Source organism: Trematomus bernacchii, unplaced genomic scaffold (assembly GCF_902827165.1).
Source record: "Trematomus bernacchii unplaced genomic scaffold, fTreBer1.1, whole genome shotgun sequence".
In the NCBI taxonomy this organism is placed as follows: domain Eukaryota; kingdom Metazoa; phylum Chordata; class Actinopteri; order Perciformes; family Nototheniidae; genus Trematomus; species Trematomus bernacchii.
The window spans coordinates 4299556-4322889 of record NW_022987588.1 but is presented as its reverse complement, the minus strand read 5'-3'; the positions used below and the strand labels follow the sequence as shown (position 1 = coordinate 4322889).

The 23334-nt window shown below is 40.3% G+C and overlaps 1 protein-coding gene across 2 annotated transcripts; it reads right to left on the bottom strand.

Annotated features, from left to right (window-relative positions):
• Positions 1 to 361: 361 nt before the first annotated feature.
• tmtc4 (transmembrane O-mannosyltransferase targeting cadherins 4) lies at positions 362 to 10462 on the bottom strand. Of its 2 annotated transcripts, none has more exons than XM_034128902.1 (19): positions 10362 to 10462; positions 9960 to 10082; positions 9635 to 9838; positions 9363 to 9478; positions 7665 to 7881; positions 5874 to 5961; positions 5585 to 5685; positions 5203 to 5295; positions 4832 to 4993; positions 4418 to 4620; positions 3916 to 4090; positions 3399 to 3530; positions 3245 to 3324; positions 3037 to 3144; positions 2770 to 2911; positions 2429 to 2543; positions 1021 to 1133; positions 796 to 865; positions 362 to 609 (listed from the first exon to the last, which is right to left on the bottom strand). In XM_034128902.1, the coding sequence occupies exons 3-19, from the start codon at positions 9794 to 9796 to the stop codon at positions 461 to 463; spliced, it is 2226 nt and encodes a 741-aa protein (XP_033984793.1). In that variant the 5' UTR covers positions 9797 to 9838; positions 9960 to 10082; positions 10362 to 10462; the 3' UTR covers positions 362 to 460. The 2 variants fall into 2 exon arrangements, with proteins under 2 accessions (XP_033984793.1, XP_033984792.1); XM_034128901.1 differs by having other exon boundaries at positions 10187 to 10401.
• Positions 10463 to 23334: the final 12872 nt, after the last annotated feature.

Below are 23334 nucleotides of genomic sequence, written 5' to 3'. Positions count from 1 at the left end.
AAATACAATTTACAACAGATTCTCTGGATCCAAACATGCATGGTGCTCCGTCCAGCTGACACAACACAGGGTAAGAGATGAAAAGAGGATGGGGTTCACCATGGATCAGTTCCACATGGCCTTCAAACGAAGCAACATAACAGCACAGCGCAGACGACCATGTAACCAGCTCAGGCATCCAGCACACCTGCCTACAGTATACACACTTCATACCCATGAAATTAAATTAGATACTTGGTACACAAACAGCCTCATACTTAAAAAAAGTCTTGAATAATAGTAAAAGCTACAACAGGACAACCTGCAACTGTGACACATATTGATCCCCCCCCCCCCAATAAAACCAAACAAGAGCCTGATACACAGATCATGTTCTTTATTTCTAAATGGTAAAAAATAATAATAAGTGGAACAATGTAAAAATGTGTTTTACGGCAGGCAGGGGTCCCAATAGGCGCCCTCAGGGTGTGGGCTGTTTGAGCTGGTCCAGTTTGCGTCGCAGCATTTTGTAGTTGTCTCTGGTCCCAGGAGCCTCAGGGTCCAACTTTAGAGACAGTTCATAGTGTTTCTTTGCCAGTTCTAGCTTTCCCCAGCGATGATACAGAACAGCTGAGAAAAAATAGATTAAAGCTGAGAAGGAGCAACCATTGTGATGGTTTACAGCCATTCATAAAAGGGTGAGGTAGGCTGCAAAATAATGCTTCTGCTATCAAACACAGTTGTTCTTTTATCTTTTGATCACCCAGAATCTGTCATGAACTCTGTAAAAATGTGTGGTACAACCAAGTAGCTTACCTAAATTGCCATGGCAACTAGCAGAATTTGGGTTGATCCGGAGTGCATGGAGGAAGAAGCCCTCTGACTCCTGAGGACAAAGAAAAAAGATAAAACACTGTTTTATTATCTTTACTATAACTATTACTGACTTTTGGAAGACATGTTGGATCCTGTTAGTAATAAGATCAGCAATATAAATATATAGATATTCTGTGTTGAAATGTTTATAAGACACTGACTGACCTTATATTTCTGTGATTTCCCCAGGACGTTGGCCAATGAAAACATGATAGTGTGGTCGTTGGGGAGGAGCTTCAGAGCCTCTCGGCCGATCAGCTCAGCCTGACCCAGGTTACCTTAAAGACACAGCAGACAAGGACCAAAATATGTCAATACACATTTTTTGGGCATACACACACACACACTACAAATACAGCTTGGGTGTACAAACACTTAAAATGACTGTGACTTACATATCATGGTAACTAAACTGCTGTGTTAACATTCATACACATTTAACAACTATAATACTATAATAAGAGCTGCTGAGACGAGAATCTGATTTTATTTGTCAGCAGTGTCTAGAGCAGAGTTTTTCCCCCTCCACACATGGAAGAGCGGTTTAGTCTCCTAATTAAGGTTGAACACAAGGCCCACTGGGTTATTGATCTCTGTCACAGACCCGTCTGATGTCTGGCCAGAAATTGAAAGGCAGAGAGAGAGAGACAGACAGAAAGAGAGACAGACAGAAAGACAATGGCCGTCACGTCCTGAGTCATGGCCTGTGCCCTTCAGACACAGCGTGCCAACATGTGAGTACATGTGTGACTGTGTCTGAGCGCCTGAATCTACACTGATTCCTCCTTTTGTTTGTGTAATGATCAAAACAAAAGAGCGGTAGTGAACAACAAAGAGAAAAGAATATTCCCAATTCCTTGCTTTTTGAAAATGACACCTATTGTTCTTCTTTTCTCTCTTTTTTGTTTGTTTGGTGGGGAACAGGGGAGAGGGGTAGAATTATTTATGTCAGATTTGGGGAACAAATGCGGAGGGGGGACTCTGAGGGGGCGCTGTTCTGGCTGTGCTTGCCCACGTTTGATCAGGAACATACTGGACCCTGATTGGACGGTTCCAGTGCCCTCGTGGGAGACTCCGCCCCCGCGGGAGCTGCTTCTGACAAAACGGCTCGAGCGTTTGGAAATCAGAGCATTCTCCACACGGCAGGGAAGAGTGCCTTCAAAACTCACAACACAAAGCTTTAATACATAAATTTCAAGCATTGCTGATTCCTGCTCTTCCGGTCTAATCTTGTTGGCCATTTAGATTTCCTGCCTTTCCAAAATAACAACGCTGTGATTTTTGGCTGTTAATGCTGAAACAAGCTGCACCCAGAACAGAGAGATCTTTCAAAGTAAAGAGACTGATACATGAAAAACTATTCACAAATGGATAAAGCTTATTATTTTGTCATTTTATATTTATTATTACTTAATTATAATATTTATGATGTAGCATGAAAAAAGTGTTAATCTGGGTTTAAAAAGACTCTCGAATAGTGATAGCAGGTTCCAATCTTCATGGGTGAATGTTATATTAAATCACTACACATTTTTGTACGGCATGCGTGTGTGTGTGCACATGTTGTCAGTACCAGTGTTGTCCAGCAGTATGACCATGTTGTTCCATGCCAGGCTGTGGTCTGGTTTGAGCACGGTTGCGTTCCTCCATGCGTTCAGGGCATCCACATTTCTGTTCAGGTCAGCATACTGTCAAGACGAGAGAGAAATATCGTTATAAAATTCTCCTTTATTGATGTATCGGTCCCCAAACAGATGTACATGTGTAATTGTATGTACATGTTAGAGTCCTGGTTGTAGAGGAGCACCATTAAACTGACTATGAATCTAATTTCCGTTTGTAAACCGAGAGACTCTGATTTTTTTTTTTTTAAAAGCAGCACTGCCTAACCATGATTAAACCCTGGAGTCTCACCAAGCGTCCTAGATTATAGTAGCAGTCTGGGTATTTTTTGCGGAAGCGGATGGCATTCCAATAGCTCTTCTCTGCTGCCTCGAACCTCTGCAGGCTGTTCTGAACTATACCCAGATTCATCCAAGCTGCTGCAAAGTCAGGCCTGCATGGAATAAGAAAAATACAACGCTATAAGAAGGCAGCTTTTTTTTAAAGATATTCCATGTTGGAATCAATTCAATGAAGGTCTGGTCTGTAATAAAAAGTAGATTCTTTTGGGCGACATACTGAATAGAAACAGCTTTGGACAGCAGATGCTCCGCCTCGATCAGTTCATTCCTCTCCTTCAGGATGTTCCCCAGGTTGTTCATAGCATGGACATAGGTAGGATGAAGGCTGAAAGACACAGAAAAATGCATTTACAGTAACATGACTCAGCCCTCACACACATGTACTGCCATTATACATCTAGCTGATTTCTTGTGAGGAGACATACCTGACTGCCTCTCTGTAATATGCGATAGCAGCAGTAGAGTTTCCTCTGTCGGCCAGGTTCTTACCAACATTATAATGCACCTGAGGAATAAGTGATAAGGCATGAGAGAGAGACTCAATGTATTGACCAATGCTGTAAAAAAGACAAGATTTACCTTGGCATTGAGTGGACAGACAGACAGGGCATTGGTGAAGAGGCTTTGCTCTGTCCGCCACTGGTGACTGCGGAGAGCACAGCGAGCTACATACACACACAACAGTCCGAGCACCGACACACACAGTGGCTTCTTGAATGGGAAAGGAAAGAAACAAACAGAAAAAGACTAAATGTATTAACATATAGTGTTAATCAATATAGCCTTGATACATACAAATCAATTATCTGTGACTCAGAGTTAACAGCCTGCAAATATATCTTTGGGACACATGGACACCACCTGCTGTTATCTTCCCTTTATAGGTGAGTCATTAGTCATTCCTCATGCCTGTACCTGCTCTGCATCACTGAATCATTAAAGCTGCCTAAACAGGTGGTGAAATAAGAAGTTTGAAACCAGGACCTGGTAGATTCTATAAATAGAAAGGTCACTGAGTTGTCATATTGCACTCTGAGGTTTAACAGGGTGTGGAATCCTGTTTTTAGTGTATTATCTTAGTATGATTTATCTCTACCCTGTATTTGGACCAGCGGCAGCAGCAGTGTCCCACAGAGTAGGCCAGCAGCAGGCAGTATCCAGCTGAAGACAGGTAGAGAACTCTCTCAGCAACGACAAAGCCCACCCTGAAAAAGATGTTACAAGCCGGCAGAAAAGGGACCACCAGCAGCACCAGGCCCAAGGTCAGTGTCCTGAGGAAGAGGACATAGAGTGAGGATTATATACATTCAATGACACTCAAAAAGGGCAGTGTATGGTGAAGAAAGTTAGGATAAAATATTCAGGTTCAATAAACTACTCCAAAAATCATCCTGAACATAGAACCTTTCCCTGTGAAGCACACACTCGTCGGTATGTCTCTAAACCAACAGAGAATTTTAAAAGCTCAATCGAGACGTGGAGCTCTGGTCACACTGCAGTAGACATGGTACAATTTTCATAATCAAGTGTGAGTCTGGAGAGGCCAACATGTACTTCCTCTCGTCTACAGCGAGGGTGAGATGGCTGTTCTCGCTTACCTCCTCCTCTGGCTGTCCTGCGAGCATAAGGCTTGGCTTATCAAGCCTATCAGGATGCACCAGAGCAGCAGCAGCCATACCATCCTCCAATCAGTGGCTGACTTAATGAGAGGCACACAGCCCATGGACCAATCAAAACACAGCCACCAGGGACACAGCAGCAGCCAGGCATTCAGAGAGTAGTAGTAATTATAGTTCACTATCTGCCAATCAAAGAGGAAGAGGAGGGGGGGAGAATGGGAGAGAGTAAGGAAACATGAGAAGAAGAAAAGCATTTCAAATTCAAAATCAATCACTATCTTTCATCGGTCAATTCAATGTAACACAGATCCTAACATATTTATAATGAGGATCAAATTGTGTCTAGCTTTAGTGTCACATTAAATTAACCTCAAGAAAAAAAATCGTACTTACTCTTAGAAATATATTTTCTGCAAATGAGGCAGGGTTGTCTACTTCAGTGAATGCTGGTGGTCCTGTTCCCATGATCCTCCATCGTGCATAGAGCATTGAGAGTCCTCCAAGACCCATGAGAGCTAATCGTGTAAGCAACCCCGTTCGCAATATCTCACTTACCTGTCAGAAAATATAACCACATGTCATTGACAGATAAATATCCACGCTTGGTAGTTACTTGCAAGTGCCATTTCAGGACTACGATTCAGTCAAAATCATATTGCTTTACATAGAAAATGTATGTGATGTGACATTAATCATACAAGGGAGTGCATAATTTATGACATAAAGGAGAAGGGGGGGGGGGGGGTATACAAACTGTAACTCACATTGAGCGGGTTCTTCCTGAGGAGTAGCCTCTGGCTGAGTTCATACACATTAACATTACAGATCAGAAGGACATCAAAGGCTGCATTTACGCCCTGAAGGAAAACACATGAAGGAGGAAGCAGAAGTGGCATTTAAAATGTATATAGGTCAGCAAACATAAAGGATCTTTAGCTCCTATCATACATGTGAAAAACATGACACTGCTCACAAGAACAAGAAGACATCAATGGGTATGTTTTCATTAAGTGTTAACATATTTATATTTATCATGTGCAATTTGGAAGGATTTTCTTTTAACATTGTTCTTACTGGATCTGATGAAATCATCAACTCACAAAAAAATGGCTTTGAAAGAAATAAATGAATATATATTTGTTTTACCAAGACTGTGATGCCTTGTTCTTTACAGAGCATCGCTGCAGCACACAGCAAGAGGCTGACCACAACCCACTGGACAGAAAACCTGTCATCTCTGTCACTCCCTGTGAACACAAAGCCGAGACCAAGCCCGTTATGGACAGTTAGGGCTCAAATTGCAGGAGTTCAAACGGATGGATTCAAAAAGAAGAAGCTCCACAATGTTTGATTCTGACACTACGGCAGATATGGACAGGCTTTTGAAGTGCACTATTAAAGTGTACATGAAGAATCACACTTGTTAAATACCTACCTCGGTTGAAAGCTTTACAGTAGGTGAGGAAAGACAGCTGGAAGAACAGAGCGCACAAAAGATCTGCTCGACCTACTATACCAGCCACCTAGTGATACAGAAAAAAAAACCATATAAAGAGCAACATAATTAAAGATGCGATATGAAAGGCAGCAGTTTCTCTACCAAGTATACATTGGAAAACATCATCATCATATGCATCCCTTCATTCATTTCCACATTATGTATTACATCCTCCATTCCTTACCTCACACCATTTATTTTGCACAAGGCATCCAGTTACGAATGGAAGCTTATTAACAGAGATAGGAAACATCTCTCATTACCAGCATCACCACCTGTAGGTGTGTGTGTTGTTTACAGTGTGTGGGTACAGTATGGTAGGCATCCCGGGGTTGCCTGCTTTGATACATACAGCGAGCCTAAGCCAACAGTCCGCCTGCCTCCCACCCCCCAGGTCTCACCCAGTCCTTGACCTGCATGATTAAAGAGAATGGAGAGGGGGAATGCTGCTTTCCAGCCAGGCTTTACAGCAAACACATATGTGCTGGCTGGTCAATAAGCATCCCAACACAACTAATAATCAGGCCGTGCTACCACTCGCACCTTGGCCCTGCACTGCCAGCTGAGACCAGGCTTTTGTTCTTGGCATGGAACCACTGCATGTTTAGTATTAAAACCTCCCGACTAGCATGTCAAGATGCCATGATGGGCTGCTGTAGGGCATCCATGTTGATAATACAAGTGTATATGTACCAAAAGCACAAACAGTGAATTGTCTCAAGGAGCTGTACATGCATGTTGTGACCCAGCCCACGTTCAAAGCCAGATTTGGAGCTAGAATGATTTGGTGCATCAGGATATAGAAGTGGAATAAGCTGATGTAAATATGTTATGACTGTTTCTACTTTATGCCCTGATGTGTCATGAGTTCAAACACGTGTTAGTGTTGTTGGTTCACCATGATTGATGAAACATTTCAATATTTTTTAAATGCATTGTGGCCAATTATGGTGTTGTATGGTCCATCTGCCACTTACTGTGTTAAAAGAAATGGAAGGCAAAGCAACATGTGAGAGAATATGCAGGGGAAATCTATTGAAGCAATATAATATAATATCTTTAAAATGAATTTGAAAATAAATTGCACATTAAAATATAAATTGCTTGGAGGATAAATCATAAAAACATTGATGTTAAAAACACATTATGTTTCTATAGAGGGCAACAGTTGCACAATGTCAGGTTTTGTCATACTGTGTTACTTAAAGAGAAAATGTTCAAAACAGCTTCCAAGCCCGTCCACCATGCTGCTTATTTTTTTTATAAAACGTTGTTTTGACAGTATTAGCAATTACTGCTGTGAAACATACGGTCTGATGAACGGTGTCAAAAAAAATATGTTGTTTTTCTTTTTGCTGTATTTGTTGATTAGTGAATCTTTGCAGCATTTTCTTTTAGGACACCATTTATTTAATTCTCTGGGTTGTCCGAAAAGTTTTGAGAGGACAAGCATTTGCTTTTGTTCAAACTGAAAAACAGCTTTGGTTTTTGTGTCAGCCGACCTCAAATATGGCTGTATTTTTTCTAAAGACACATTGAAAGAAAGATAACAAAATTGTAAATGTGAATCAGTATGCACATATCCATATAAATCTTCTACTGACATTAGTGAATTATTCTACTGCTTTGAGTACTAACAATATAGTCCGTCCTGCATGTAGGAAGGATGAGGATGTACTCAATACAAATAAACAAAACATAATTTATTTTAACTTGAACTCCACTTACACTTTCTGTGTGGACGGGGTGTGCGGCAAACAAGAGGGCAGCAAGCAGAGAGGTCTTGGGAGCGTTGTTCAGTATCCTACCATTCTCATCATGGGCCAGTCCACCAATCAGTATAGCAAACACATCAATCATGAGGGCAGATATGACAGCATGGAGGATGATGTTCAGCACATGGAAGCCAACAGGGTGCAGGCCTCCCGCCAAGAGGTAGTTCAACCTGCAAGAGCAAGAGAGGGAAATACCTGACCATAAGTGAATGGCAGATTTAGGAAAGTATATATTTGAGGGTGGTAAGAGCTAAGTGAAAGTAGTGATAGGGCAGTGTGGGGAAAAAATAAGTATCAGTAAAGGTGTGTTGTATTTGTAGGAACTTTTATAAAGGACAGTGACCTTGGTGCTGTCAGTGGATAGCACAGTTATCTTAAGTGTGCTTAATTGACATCTGCACCTCACTAAGACTGCATTAAGCAGTAAGAGAGAATGGGAAAAGAGTCCTTATAAGAGACTTATCCATGTGACAACCTGCAACAGTTCCATGCAGCACTAGACTTCTGTGATGCCTCTGAGCACATGTCTCCCACTTACACAGAGAACGAGGAGGGCAGCATCGTAGTCACCTTTGTCAAAGTAAGGTCATTCGAACCCCTAGGCAGCCCTGAGTTAAATGCTTCCCTAAATGGAGCTAAACGTTGCAAAGCAAGCTGCTTTAAAATTAGCCCACTATTGTCTTTCTCCTGTGTTCAAATGCAACCACAGTGTTAACGTGGATGAAGGCTAAATCTATCCACGTGAAAGTATCTGTGGGCACAAGGAGCTGACAGGTCTGCACACTCAGCATATGTAGACTCTCCTAGGAACCTTGCACACAACAAAACTTGAGGCAGGACATTAGCAGAATTGACCGGGCCGCACCAGTGGCACCAAGGCCCATTATTTCCCCTACAAACACAGAGAGAGAGAGTGGACTGATAGGGCCCCAGCGAAACCTGGGGTGAAAGGCAGAGAGACAGATGAGTTACTTCTGTGATCCCTCCAAAATCCCAGTGACTAGACCGTCATTACCTGTGACAAACTGAATGCTTACCCTTGCACCAGAGTTTGACGAATATGTGCAGCTAATATGTGTCAGGAGGAAGACAACGCCACGCAGTCCTTGACCTTTCCCACAGAGCACACTTAGCTGCTCATTCAGGACTAAAACCACCAACTTTGTCACCAAGGGCCTAAGCAAGTGTTTAAAGAAATTAGGAAAAGCTTTTGCATATTATGGGGCAGCTAGGTCATAAGCAAGCACCACTACAGCTGCACACACTGCTGTAAATGGAAAACCAACTGAATAAGGCCAAAAAAGCAGACATACCCACTGCCAGCCTGAGCTTTTTTAACCTCAAAACAAATTAATGTACAATTTCAAGATCAATGTGCAGTTAGATGACATGTCCATTCAACTACTTGCTTTGTTTAGAAGCACTTGAAATGAATCATATACAAATCATGTGTATTTGGAGAGCTGTAAGAAGTTCAAAATATAGGTTGTTATGCCAGAGTCCTTGTTTTCCTAAATTGCTAGGGGAATACACCACTTCTATAACAGGCACCACAAATTAAGTGTTGACAGCGGACCAGGAACAAGTATATTTTTGGTAACTTTGGTCTATCATTAGTGTTTGTGCTCATACAGTAGATATGTGTCCTTACCTAAATGTAAGGACAGTGAGAGGTCGGTAGGATTTGTGACTAGAGTTGCTACTCAGGTTGCTTCCCCAGAAGTCATTGCTCCAGATGTTGTTCAGGGGTGTTGTTGGTTTCAAGTCCTGGAACAAAAATATAAAATTAGACATTAAAATGTGCAGAACGCCACTGTTAATGCTGTGAAGGCAATGTAATAAAATCAATATAATTTTTGCAATACAAAGGGATTACATCAATGTATGAATATGCGTGCATTACTACAAGAAAGAACAACCTACCTTATTGTTGATAATTGCTTCAGAATCATCAAACACAAACTCCCCGTCATAACTGTTCATGAAGCACAGCAGTGCCACCAGGGCGACAGTGACCTTGGCTTGGACTGGTGCGAGCTTTGGGAGGGGTATTTGGCCATCCCAATAAACTTCAGACAATGCCATGATGCGGAGGGTCTTAGGTCATTCTGTATCATCATCTAGTCCCTGAGGGAATGAGTGCAGAGAGACACCGTTATACTATACAGCTGATACAGTCGTGTGTTATAACAACTGCGATCATGCATAATAAAGAAACACTGTCTTTTTACAATGGGTTGATTCATACCTTATCTTTTGAGAGGCATATTGTGAGAGGTCACAGTGTCTTCTTTAACTCCCATGTTAGCTTCTTCACCAGCTGGCTAACTAGCAAATGTTAACTCACCACAAAATGAGCCAACACTCGTACCTGCACACAAACATGGAGATTAGCTTTGCACTTTGTTACAAAGAGGTTTAATTATTACGCATGATGAGTGACACATGACGCTGTAACGTGAAGGGTAACGTTACCTGAGTTAGCATGCTAGTAAGTCTTCTTATCGGGTACATTTACCATGAATACGGCATAAACATGACATGCACTTGGTAACAGCAATATCCGTTCTACGGTTTCTGTTCTTAATATTTTTGTGAAGATCTTCTGTCACAAAATACAGCCCCTGTAAGGAGCCGAGGAGCAACTCACCGTTGTAAACAAATATCACGCTCAGGCTGCAACACTTCCTGTCCAGCGGTCACGTGTTCATTTTCAGCCAATAGTTGAATGCTGTAGTCTTCTTCTTCTCCTCCTCCTTGTGGTGTGCACTGTGCAGTAAGTGGAGTAGAGTCACATAGGCTACATACAAACTGCATATTGAGCATATTTTGAAAGCTCTTACAGGTTTAACTGGGAAAAACTAGCACATGATGCTATTTAGTCTGTCAGGTAACGTTTATTGCTCATACAATACATTTGAAAAATCAAACTGATAGTTATTAATTGTGAAAAGATAAAAGCTCTTCAACCTGTCTTGCGCCTGTGTCCTTCAAAAGGACTTACATAGTATCTTAATAGTCTACTTATTCAGAACAGTTTGCTTTACAATAGATATATTTTCGCCACACCTTCCACCTCTCACTGTTTCTCTTTGACCTACAACTAGCTTCCTAGTTTAGCATGAGACAAAGTTCAGTTATTATCGGTCTTTCATATTAATTTGTTTTCAATCCTACCACCTTAAAGCTAACCACATCAGATTGCAAGATGATTTAAAGCTGTGTTAACTGCTCGACGAGTGATTTATTTTTTGTTAATGCATGGTAACTTGGTCATGTATAAAATGACAAAGTGCTTTAATAAACTACTTACAGGAACTATAATTACTGCAGTGAAGTAACTGTTTCATGCAGATTCAGATAGATTGTTGTAAACAAGATTTTCAGCTTCAAATAATCTCCATGTTATGCATGGATCTGTCCTTGATTTTTTATTTCATTTCATTTTCATTTAATCGTTTATTTGAAGAGGGACAGTGCACATTGATGAACATTTAAAACAAATAATGCTTTAAAAATGTAAACATGCCGGATTTTAGCTTTGAGCTAGTTTCCATCCGTAGTCCCTCACATACAACATTTAAGAACATGACATTTATATACATAGTATAATCTGTACACTCTAATAAAAAATTAAATTTACATGAAGAATTATGTTACTTTTGACATGGGATTATGTATTTAGGACTATGCTAAATTCAGTCTCAAAACAAAAATGCAACACCAGAGAGAACATGCATATAGCTAACCATTTGGCCATAGATAAATCATTCCTTCAGCTCTTTTTCAAATATCATGTTCTTAGACAAATCAAGTGTCATTACATTATATGTATTTCACAGGGTAGGCAGAGCAGAGAGATAACTTTGAAACACAATTTCAAATTCATAATCTATTCACTAAGGAAACTGATACACAAGCTTCTTCTTTATTGACGGAGAATGTTCAACTTTAGCCAGCTTTTATCTTGCTACTGAAAGTAAAAGTGTTTGTCAGTGTTGGTGCCATGCTTTATATAGTCAGTGCGTAGAAAGAATTACGGCTCGGTGTCTGTATTCCTCTGTCATAGACACTGCGTGGTTGAAGTCTCAAACACTAGTAATCTGTTGTCTGTCATATATGTTAATGGGTAGAAGTGGTAATGGAAGATGATTGTCTTTAAGAATTAGAGGTTCTTATGTTATTGAGGCCCATAGCAGGCCTTAGGATTGTGTGCTCCACTTCACCTGTCATTGCTTAAGGAAGACTAGGAATCTCCCTAATGGCCAGAGCCAGGGGCCCAGGGCGACGAGGGGGGAAATGTTGTCAAGGGCACATTCTCAGACCTTAAAAATGGGTCTTAGGGTTGGTTAGAGAAGCAGACACTTATTCAGCAAGAAAGCACATAATTAAGGCCATGCTTCAAAACATCATACTTATGGGAACTACCAGTTGGGTGAAGCTTCAAGGTTTTACTCAAAATGTTCAAATCAGTTCAGAGCGCTCATATTATACAGAATTTATTCCGTTTTTGCATCTGGCCTTAATATTACAAGCTGAAGCTAAATGTTCCCTTTCCCACCAGGAACATGGATATGTAACAGAAACACTTAGTACCCCAAAAAATCCCTAATTACCACTCCATGCAAAATGCATGAAGTATGGATTTCATCTCCTGGTTCTTCACCCATGTCCGCCAGTTGGTATTCATGTTATTAGCATCACTTCCAGTGGGCTGGTCAGGGCGGGGTAGTGGAGATAATGAGGGAGGATGTCCCAGAACCACCAATAGAAGATCTAGTGGCCCAAATGCAGGGAGACAGGGCTGACAGTGGAGTCCCTGTCAGAGAGGGTCTGTTGTTTTTGTGATCACGCAGAAGGTGACAGACATTGATTGTGTGCAGTCTGACAGAGAATCACAGCAGAAAGGAAAGGTCAGGGTCAAATGGCGTGAAAGTGAAGAAATGGCTAAGCATCACGCAATGTCCTCAAATGAATGATGCAGCCTGCATGTGTTTTTCATCATTAGCTGTTAATCTCAGTTGGAACAATTTTCTTTTCTCTGATCTCAGCGGGAGATATACAGCGATATCCTCCAAAGCTTTGTTTATTAAAGAAAATGTTTACTAATGAAGAGCAAAGTTTATACTTGTAAAACATGCTTTGTGTGAAATATTATACATTTCTTAAAGATTACAGATCCAGCAAAAATAGATGTACTAGAACAACTTTTGCACCCGGGACAAAAATAGTCTCATGGGCTAATGTGTGTTTATCCCCTTCAGACCTTAAACATTAAATATGTATGGGTTTAAGCCAATGAAAATGCATTGTATTACATTTTGACTTCTGCCTTGTTACTGAGTACAGTCGAACTTAAACTCAAAGAGTGAAAAACTTTTGGATATGCAATTGTATAACCTTACTTTCTGTACTGGGCGTGTTGTTGACATACTTACAATATCCACTTACTTTGAAGATTTTCTTCTGCATGAACATCACAGAAATAGTTTTTGGTTTGTCCATTCTGGGCTTCTGTTGAAAAAAGACAGACTCTGTGGAAGATGTCCCTCCTTATGTAGATATGAAGGGTTTATTCAAAGCTAACCAAAACAAAACAATTCACATTTTAAAGTGAATACACACTAATGAAAACATAGGAATGCATATTATATTCAGTTTCTGCTTATATATCCTCCTGAATCCGGCACACTGGCCCTTTAAGACAATGAAGAACTTACCTAATTTGAAGGTGGTGGACATAATAGAGAAATATTTTGGCATAAAATGGATTGATTTGAAATTACACACAAGAGGAGGGGCAGGAAGAAAACGGTCAAAAAATCTTGTGAGTCGTAAAATGTTCTTTCTTGGAACGTGGCCATGCTAAGAGTCAAAGTGAGTACTCGTCCTTGGACAAGGTGCTCTTCTGCTGCAATGGTCATTCAAACATAGTCAGTATAGCAAGACCTACACAGAACAGAAAATAGCCAAACCAGTGGTTTTGAACGGCGTCCTTTATAATTTAGGAGTGGTGAAGATGCTGCATATTTGCATTAGGCATACAGTAAGTCTTTTACAGCCCAGTGAATAAGGTAAAACCAAATCCTTGTTCTGCTTGCTATCTTTTTCAAAGCGAGAAGCATTTGATTTCTGACTGTCGACAACTTCCCCTTCATTAAAGAGACTGGTCTCCAAAGTGTTCTTGGAAAACATTCCTATTTTTGTCTGGGTGACAGAGGTGGAACAGACATCTACAACAAAGGTGAGTGAGATATAATTGACTGTAAACCAAGTACTAAGTCATCGCTTGTCATAAGCCCTGTCTGAACCTCTTTAAAAGGCGCTCTTCACTCATTATTTTGATAAAGCTGTAAGCCTCACCTTTTCTGATCAAAAGTTTCTTAATATCACTATCCCTCAAAACTTATCCTTAAAGACAGTATTGTATCGTTATACGTGTTTCATCTCCTCTAAAGTTCTTGTAAGCGACTATTGATGCGGTGGAGCTGAACTGTCTTCTTTTGAAATGCTCACCTCAAAGGTGCTGAATCCAAATCTCTACACGATTGAGCTGAGCCACGGGGACTTCACGTGGAAAATCAAACGCTGTTTCAAGCACTTCCAAGCTCTTCATCAGGAGCTGCTGATGTTCAAGGCTCTCTAACATCTACCCTGCCAACCTGCATGTAAGAACTGCTAATTTGCCCACCTTTTGTCACTCACTTACATATGCAGCACACAAAACCCCCAACACACACACACTGTAAGAGTGTGCAGAATTACACAAGACGTAGACACAGATACATGCACAAAACTGACTTTAAGCAAGAAACCTATTTATACCCGTCCTTCCTCTCTGAGTGTTCATCTCACAGCTGATGGTAACAGTTTCTCTTCAGCTCACTCTCCTTTCCTTCTGTTCAGCAGCTTGGAAAAATACAGCATGTTCTTGCAGACATTGAAAATTCATTTATATAACAAGACCACTGAAGGATTTCAAAAAACAACTTCTAGCCGAATGAAAGCAGAGTTTAGTTCGGCATACTATTGGTATACTGGGATTTGGAGAGAATTCAGTCTTTTTTTAAATCAGTTGATCCCGCACACTGAATGCTGCAAGCTCCCCAAAGTTAAATGATGCACCATTTCAACCTTCAAAATCACTATCGGGTAAACATGATGTGACAGCGTTGTGTGTCTTTACTTATTATTACTTTTCCTCGTATAATGTATGTTGCACTCTTGGCGGGCCCTGGGACTCAGGCTTTTCATTGTAAACAACTAGCTTTTAAATGACAATAAAATCTTTGACTGCTTTTATTTAACATGTATTATCCTATCTGTTGTTCCCTTAAATACTTCTGAAGATAACATGCAATGAATGTAGCAGAACCTGAGTGAAACATTCATATACAGTCACATTATTAATATCAGTGCTGTAATTTCAGGATCTTTGGAAAAAACTTGTTCGGCAATGCATGCACTCGATAGCTGAATGGAAAACAGCTGGACTCTGTCTGACAGATGGAGGACAACCTAGAAATCCTTCAAAAACACCGTTCACAGGATCCATCCAGCGACCATAAGTGCGGCTACTTACAGTCAAAGCCTTGAATGACATCAATGCAGTAAACTCCATTGAAGGTGATCCATCTACTCTTTAATTAGGTGTGAAAGCTAACAGTAATTTCATCCTTGTCAGAGTTGTGTGGCCTGCATGAGGAGAGTACCTTCACAGAGGATGCTGATGGAGAATAGCTTGCATTAATGAGGGGACACACAGCAGGCAGGAGCAAAGAAACTATCACTTTAAGAGCTAAGATGGCCGCTAATATCCATTGCCTAAAGAAAAAAAAACGATGAGATGACACATTATAATAATGATGCATAAGTGCAAAGTAAGCATTTTGCAGTAAAACAAGGTAAATTTGTTCTTAAAGAATATGTGTGACTAACTAGAGGTACTATTTTCTGCTGGAAAGTTTGCAGCTTCATTAGGCTGCCAATGTGTCACAGAGAACTTCATTCTTTTCAAAGACTTCAGAGGAAATTGGTCTTTGCTGTTTCTTTTCTTTTGCTGTTTCCTTTTGGCAAGAGGAGAAGATGAGTCTATATATTTCATAACGCTTAGCATTGCAGTCTGTGTGTTTTTCCTGGACTTTTGGATGTCAGTCAGATCTCCTTTGTAAGCAATACGCTTGTTTCATTTTAGTGTGGAAAATGCAGAGGATGATACAAAATAAATAAGATGTATTATCTAAATTATAAATGCACAAGTTTAAAGATGCTTCTTATAGCCGTATTTATAGAAATTACAATGTAAACTATGCTTTCTATGCCACTAGTCTTTTATGCGTGCATGTTTTGCTTTTGAAGTCATGGGTTAATCTTGAAGCGTAGGGCAAACAACACAAATCCAGCGTGGACACATTGGCGTAGTACTTGAAGGAATAGAAGATAAGAGAAGGAATAATTACACACTATTCTGTGTTAGCCTTAGTCCGTATCTCACTTAATATGCATATAAAAGCCATGTTTTATGAAGCTCCCATATTCATGATTGCGTGTGTCATTCCTTACATGTGTGTAAAAATGGATTCAGCTTTCTACACACTGAATTGTGTGTGTGTGTGAGTGTGGTTCTGTGCACTTTGTAGATGGCTGGTGGGGATGGTATCTTTTGTTCTCTACATGAGGCCGAAGGACAGCCATGTGGGGATGGTGATCCTCTATGATAAGGGATTTTTTACATCAACATGAGCCACCCAGGAGACTGGCGTCCATCATGCAGTCACCATTGAGAACCTCTGCAGGCAGGCATCTGTTCTTATTGTATTTACATTTTGCTGTGATGGCATAGCTACACATTTGTGCTGACTGCACTCCAGCACAGATTACTTGTGTGGTGTGTTTTACAGTATATCTCTGTATGCATGTCACAAATGTCACATACATATTGTGTATCGCTGTCTCCATCAGGCTTTACCAACAAAGCTGTACTGGACTTAAAACAGAAATGTGTTGGTGCAAGAAATGAAACCTTTGTAAAAACTATAGCATGCAAGGTGGTTATTGTGCCTATTGGCAATATACCATATTTATATTCATATTCATTCCTTTCTTCTAGGAAGCAGAGGAAAGACTTTGACCTTATAGGACCACCACTATGACAACCACAAACAATTATATATTTTAATAATAATATATATTTTATAAACTGGAGACAATTACCAGCCAGCCAATAAAAAAAAACACATAATAAGCAAATCATGCCCCGACTGCATCGAGCATAAACTAATGATCTTCCAGGCGGTTTGAGACTGGATAATGTTGAAGGACAGTAATGTTCAAAAGTTCTTCAATTAAAATGGTTTGCAATCCTAAATGGGAGATGTGGGATATATGAACTCACCGTCTCTGCTATCAAAAGCTCTGTGGTGTTTCTGGCTGCATCTCTTTTGGTCTCTATCAACAAAACAAAAATATACTAGGAAGTCGTGCGCTTTGTCTGCTCCTGAAAACCAGGCTGATGACAGCACTGATCCTTTAGCATGTATTGAATAATGTATTATTCTGTAAGTAGTGTGGAAATACATTTGGCCAAGTTAAGCAAGAGATTGTTATCAGTACTGCTGTCAGGTAATGTATTCGCTCCAGTATTCAAATGTATAAGACATATCAGAAAAACATGTCTCCATAATTATGATAATGAAAACATCCATCCGATACTTGTAATTGGGCCAGGGCCGCTTTTCTTATTCCTACTACTGCACTTTTGACACATTTGCTAAGATCGCACCCATCTTCAAACTTTTGATCTCAAATACACACCTTTAATGTGTTGTGACTGCATTGTTGTGAAATAAATGCCCAGCAAATTACTCAAAACAGCCGTTGTGATAGTTCCCACTACAGCAGGTGTCTCCAGGACCACATGTTTTCATCATGACACCAACACACACATGCATACACAGACAAGGTAAAAGCAATACCAGCCACACTGTCACAGCTAGTCATAACCAAACTTTGAGACAGTCAACAACTGCCACAATTCCTCAACACCTGCAGTGGTCAACGCTCCTCTCTAGACACAGACGGATATTAAGTACTGTCCAATTCCATCAACTTTACCCAGGGCCTCCACAGGTGTCTATGGCCCTGCATTGGAGAGTGACAGAGCCATCATAACACATCACAGCTCAGAAAGGAAGAGTGGCAGCGCCCAGCTAGCCTACTGTACATCGAAAGCCCCCCCCCGGGTGCGAAGATGGGTTGGGCGCTAGGTCAATCGCTAGACGCCTGGGAAGATACTTTTAGGGAATGGAAGAACATTTTGTCGGCATCTGACCCCCACAGGGTTCTTCCTTACAAGGGTCAGGATATAGACCAGGCTAATGTTTGATGCATTGTGTGGCCAGAGGGGGGATGTAGAAAGAAAAAAAAAGGATGTGTGAGATTGGGCAGTGGTTAGGTGGATTTGTTTTCTGTACTGTGGTCCCTGCTGGTGCCCTCTCCCTGGTGTTGCTCACAAAAGTGTTCCGCCAAAAACCCTCTTGTCGCCATGGCACCCCAGGCCCCGCCATGATTGACACCCTGTCACATTATCTTATGACAGTGCTGGTGGAGAGAGAGTGCTGAGGAGTGATACTGGGAAGTGGCTGGGGACTTGAACACACACACACAGAGTCACACACACATGCTTACACACCTACAAATACAGTAGAAACAACATATCCTAAGGAGCTTCCACACACTTGAGCTGTGTATTAAAAGCACATATCTGCCATGGTGTGTGAATGTGTGTGTGTATGTGTGCAGGCTCTAGAGGCAGAATTCACCAAACACTGGGGAAGATTCATGGAGGGACGCAGATGTTTTGTACATCTTGATGCAGAGACGTGCTATTTTAGGCAGCAGGGTGTATGGTACAGTCCACTGATTTCTTTATGAGATGAGCATCAGTTCCTATGGCTGGAGGTAGCTCCAGGCTTTTATTTATGTCATTATGTACCCAAGAGATGCTTCATTATAGCAATGTAATATCTCTGGCATACGTGCTGAGGAGATGTAAATCAGCAAAGAGCACTAAAAATAGATGAAAGTCAAGCAATAAGAGTTAAAAGTTGATCGCATCTTTGTTCTAAAGTTAATATGATGTGAAGCATCAAAACAAACAGTTTTGCCGCTTGGGAATGCATATTCAAAGCATTGGGCTACAGTATGTGCATTGATGCAAAATTCATATCTTCGATCTAATTGAATGTACATTTAAACCGACCCTTATGCACTGCACACAGTTTTCCAGGAACCCCAGCAACTTAACCTGCAGTTTGATGGCAGAAAAACTATTTTTGCTTTTGGCACCCCAAGGAGACTTTGCTCATTAGGAATATAGAGGCATCTTGATTTTGTAGCAAATTCGGTCCCTCTTAACAAAGTTTTTGCTTTTGAGTTTTCAGCCTCATCTTTATTCATATACCCATCAGTGGGAATTGTTCTTCCTGATTTGTGTTTTTGGAGTTTCTCCCTTTCTGGGACTGTTTGAGCAGCCATAGCCAGGTCAAGGCTGCATGCAGATATCCTGCTTATGTGTGCTTCTCTTTACTTCACGATACATAGATTTGATAACTTCTGGAAGTAGATCCGAAACTGCCACACAGTTTTTCAACAACTAACTTATTTTAACACTTATTTACCATGAAACCTCACAGTGTGACTCTACACTGAAATACGATAAAAATATGATATGTTGCAGGCTTCAGTTTACGACAGCCGTTGGTACGGACAGGTTGATGTTCTCAGGTCTCTAAGTAGAACGGACAGTGGTAACCCTTTCTGTAAATGGGACTCGCAGGGAGCCATTGCCAGCAGTGGGCCACCAATGTTTGTCCACACGGGTATGACCCTTTGGAGGGCCAGGTCAGGGCAGGCAGGCCAGGAACAGCTGGGTTAGGATGATGGGTGTCACACCACAGCACACGTCAAAACCCAGACAAGCTTCTGACAGCTGGATGACATTGAACTGGGTGTTTTTGAGGTCATCTTTATTCCCAGTGTATTTCCAATAAACCAACAAATATGATATTTTACAGAATGTTGAATGTAGTACTTTTGGTTGCATTGTTTACCACCTGTAAACTAAACCGGTCATTGGCAGATCATTTTGAGATGCATCTTTCCCCATCAATTATTTGGCAGGTGTATTGAGCAGAGTCAGTCCAATATGCAGTCCCCATTAGCATGAGGGGCCCACTTTAAGGGTTGATATTCATCCACCTCCGTCTCTCACACTGAGAGGTTGAGGCTAATCTCCTATGGTACCCCCTAACCGCCTATTGCCTGTCTTTCCATTTCCTACCCCCCCTCTCTCTTACCCCCTTTCCCCTCTGGAGGCCTGCATTAAACATAAAGACTCTGCATGGATGAGTGAGTCAACAAATTACCACAGCCAATAAATGGAAAAAATGATCTGCCTCTCTATATGCCACCAGTCTCTTATTCTCTCTTTTCTCTTTTCCCCTTTACTGTTTTACTCCCTTTTTTCCTCCCCCTTACCTTAGTGACATCCATTAGGTTATTGTCCCAGGCTTTTAAATAAACATGATCTTAGCCTGAGCTTCTCTTTATTGCATTTATAGCATCCCTCCTCATGCTTCACTGGTCGTGTCCATCAGCTCAGGGGAGCCTGACTTTCCGTAAAAAAAATCCCAGCTAATACACATGAAGCTGCTACAGCTGTTGGTCTAACCTTTGAGTGTCTCCTAAGGAGCACAGTGATATTTGCACTTAATAAAATTATGCCTACCAGGAGAATATGCCGCTGACATTTGCCATTTGTCAAGTTGAGGTGGCAGTGAGGCTTTATGAGTCATTAGCGTTCAGGGTACAGTTGAGAGTTCCTTAGCCTGGGGTCGCCTATTATTACTGTACATGGGAGCAGTCTTTGTAAAGATCATAACTGCCACGTTAAATACAATGATTTCTTTCACCCTTATACCTGCATTGTGCTAATTCTGTATGTTCTGTATTTAACGCAACACGAAGTAAAAGATGACTTCAATCGAACAGTGCCAATTCACAGTGGCAGTTAGTGTCAAAGCACACCATGAGCTGCTAGTGGTCATTTTGTAGCAGCTTTTTGCTCATGTTTCTGGAGCAATATGTTGACAATACTCTTTCTCTGCCATTCTAGTTTGCTTCCAAAGTAAAAACACAAATGAACCCTGTATTTATTAAATAATTAAATACCCCCCCAAAAGGGCCTTTTTGCCTTTTCTCTTGTTGTCATCCTCCGTACCCTACACTGGTACACTGTCATTTTAAACATAATGTATGTATAAAATGCTACAGAACTTATTACTCCATCTTTTTCCCCAAACGTGCACCACTGTTGCTCAATAGGCCATACCCTACCTTTAATAATAGAATAAGTATCTGGTAGTTGAAAAACACTTTCATTGTAAACTGTAGCCTAATTACTTTCTAAGTATTTTTACTTGTATCTACACTATATCTATGTGTCAGTGTATGTATGGTATTGGTACACAATCAATGTTTATTGGAATGAATTAAGCGGTACGTAGCAGGTCTTAATCTGAAGTGTTGTTAAGAGAAAAGCTGTGGGTCAATGAGGAGCTTAGTGTCCGGTGCACTTACTGTTAAACTTTAGCCCATGCAGAGTGATAGATGCTGCAGGAGTCATGCCCTTCCCTGATACAGTCAAAAAGAGGTCATGTTGTGTACGTAGTTATAGCTCCCCCTGTTTTTGTAGGACAAGAGAAAAGGACATAATAAAAAGTCTGCATAGTATTCATTATAAAGAATGGATTTCAGTGCACATTATATGGAATTTACCTATTTTTGAATACATTATTTGGGGCCATTATGAACACAAAATGAATTCCGAGTTGCAGACAGTTTTTAAACTATATTTCAGAAACAAACACATTTTGACTTATTCTACTGACTTCCATTCAAAGCTAGCAATACATACATGTTGTGTTCCTCCAATAAAACACTGGTTGTTATGATGAATTTGCCCCAGACAACACATACGTTTATATGTATGTTTGCTTGGTGGTTTTGGGAGCTTGTTGTTGATGTGTTTCCAAATGTGATTCTGGGTATGTAGGTTATGCCTTAAGTGCATCTTTATTCTAAAAGTATTTTTGAAGTCATCATTGATAACAATGAGATGCAGTGGGAATACATCAGAGATATTACAATGAGCATAAACGAAGAACAGTCGTATTCAGTGCCTATAAAAAGTATTCTTTGTGCCAATCCCCCTAGACTTTTTCATGTTTTTATCCCCAAAGAAAAGAAAGAGAAGAACCAAGAAGTCTCCTGTTAAAGTTCCTGAAAACTTTTGGAGTATTTCTAGTACATTTGTTTGTCTGGGAAACTAAATATTCAGAACAAAATAAGCAAGAACCAACATGAGGAGAGATGATGAGGAAAAACATTTTCCTGTGTACGGTGATTGTTGTTTTATTTGCCGATGCAAACCTCCATTTTATGTAGATTTTACGGACAATAAAGTATTCTGAATCTGAATACCCTTAGGTCATTGATTAAGCATTAAAAACTCCTTAATGTAAATTAGAATCACACAAGTTATACTTTACACATACGCTAATAATTACTTCAAAAGCTATTCACTATTTAAATCATATTGGAAACAGTGTTTGTTTCAGACCAGTTGCTGTTGTGACAACTTCTGCAGTTATCTTTTATTTTATATAAATATGTTGCATATGAGTTGAACAGATTTGTGTTAATGTATTAGTAAGGATGGCTATTCTGTGGTTGGATACCTTAAAAAAAGAAAATGTGTTTGAGCTTTTTAGTTAGACAATCTTAACGTTATTTTTCATAACGCATGCTTGTCATTGATTTTTCTAATGATGTGGGTTTTTTTCTGATAAACACGCTTTAAGTGTGCTCAAAATATGATAAATGTGACTAAACCATAATATTTCTCTTCAGTTTTCAGTAAATTGTATTGCTGTTATATATAGTGTCTTTCCTCCCATTGTTTTGGCCATTTGTTTTATTCAAAAAGCAGCAGAGAGACACAAAGAAATTGAAAAGAAACAGTTTTCTTTAATTGCATGCCGAATATACTGACTTCATTCTTATGTTATTGCTTTCTGGTGGAGAGCGGAGAAAACTATCTAACTAAACACAAACAAATAACAAATAATGAATACCACGATAGAACAAATTGGGTAACAGACTTACTCCTCAGGGGACTTTTAATAAAATGATTGAGTTGTGCACAAATGTGATCGATAATGTGCTTATGTATATCCATATCTTTCTCCTCTTTGTTTGGTCATTGAGTGGTCAGGAAAAGGCAGGATACAGCTGGGGATACTTCTCTTCAGCAGTACGGACACTATTACGTGTTTCTTTATCTTTGCAAGGCATGCCAGAAATCTAAGAAACCAGCTAAAGGATTTTCAAAAAGATGTAATGACCTATTTCAATGATCAACATGGATTACACACAGGTGATCTCCAGTGATTTCTAACAACAGTGAAGATTATTTAAGAGCACCATAAAGGGAGTTAATACTTTTTTGTTACTCTTTGAACCAAATTTGGATCTGTTTTGGGGGATTTCTTATTCATCTGACA

What these genes read in the sequence shown, in the direction of transcription:
- tmtc4 (XM_034128902.1), bottom strand. Translation starts at nt 9,796, where the DNA reads ATGGCATTGTCTGAAGTTTATTGGGATGGCCAAATACCCCTCCCAAAG. An exon ending in AACAAGGCATCACAGTCTTG is followed by an intron (nt 5,296 to 5,584) that starts GTAAAACAAATA and finishes GTTTTCCTTCAG; the next exon opens with GGCGTAAATGCAGCCTTTGA. An exon ending in TCCAAAGCTGTTTCTATTCA is followed by an intron (nt 2,912 to 3,036) that starts GTATGTCGCCCA and finishes TATTCCATGCAG; the next exon opens with GCCTGACTTTGCAGCAGCTT.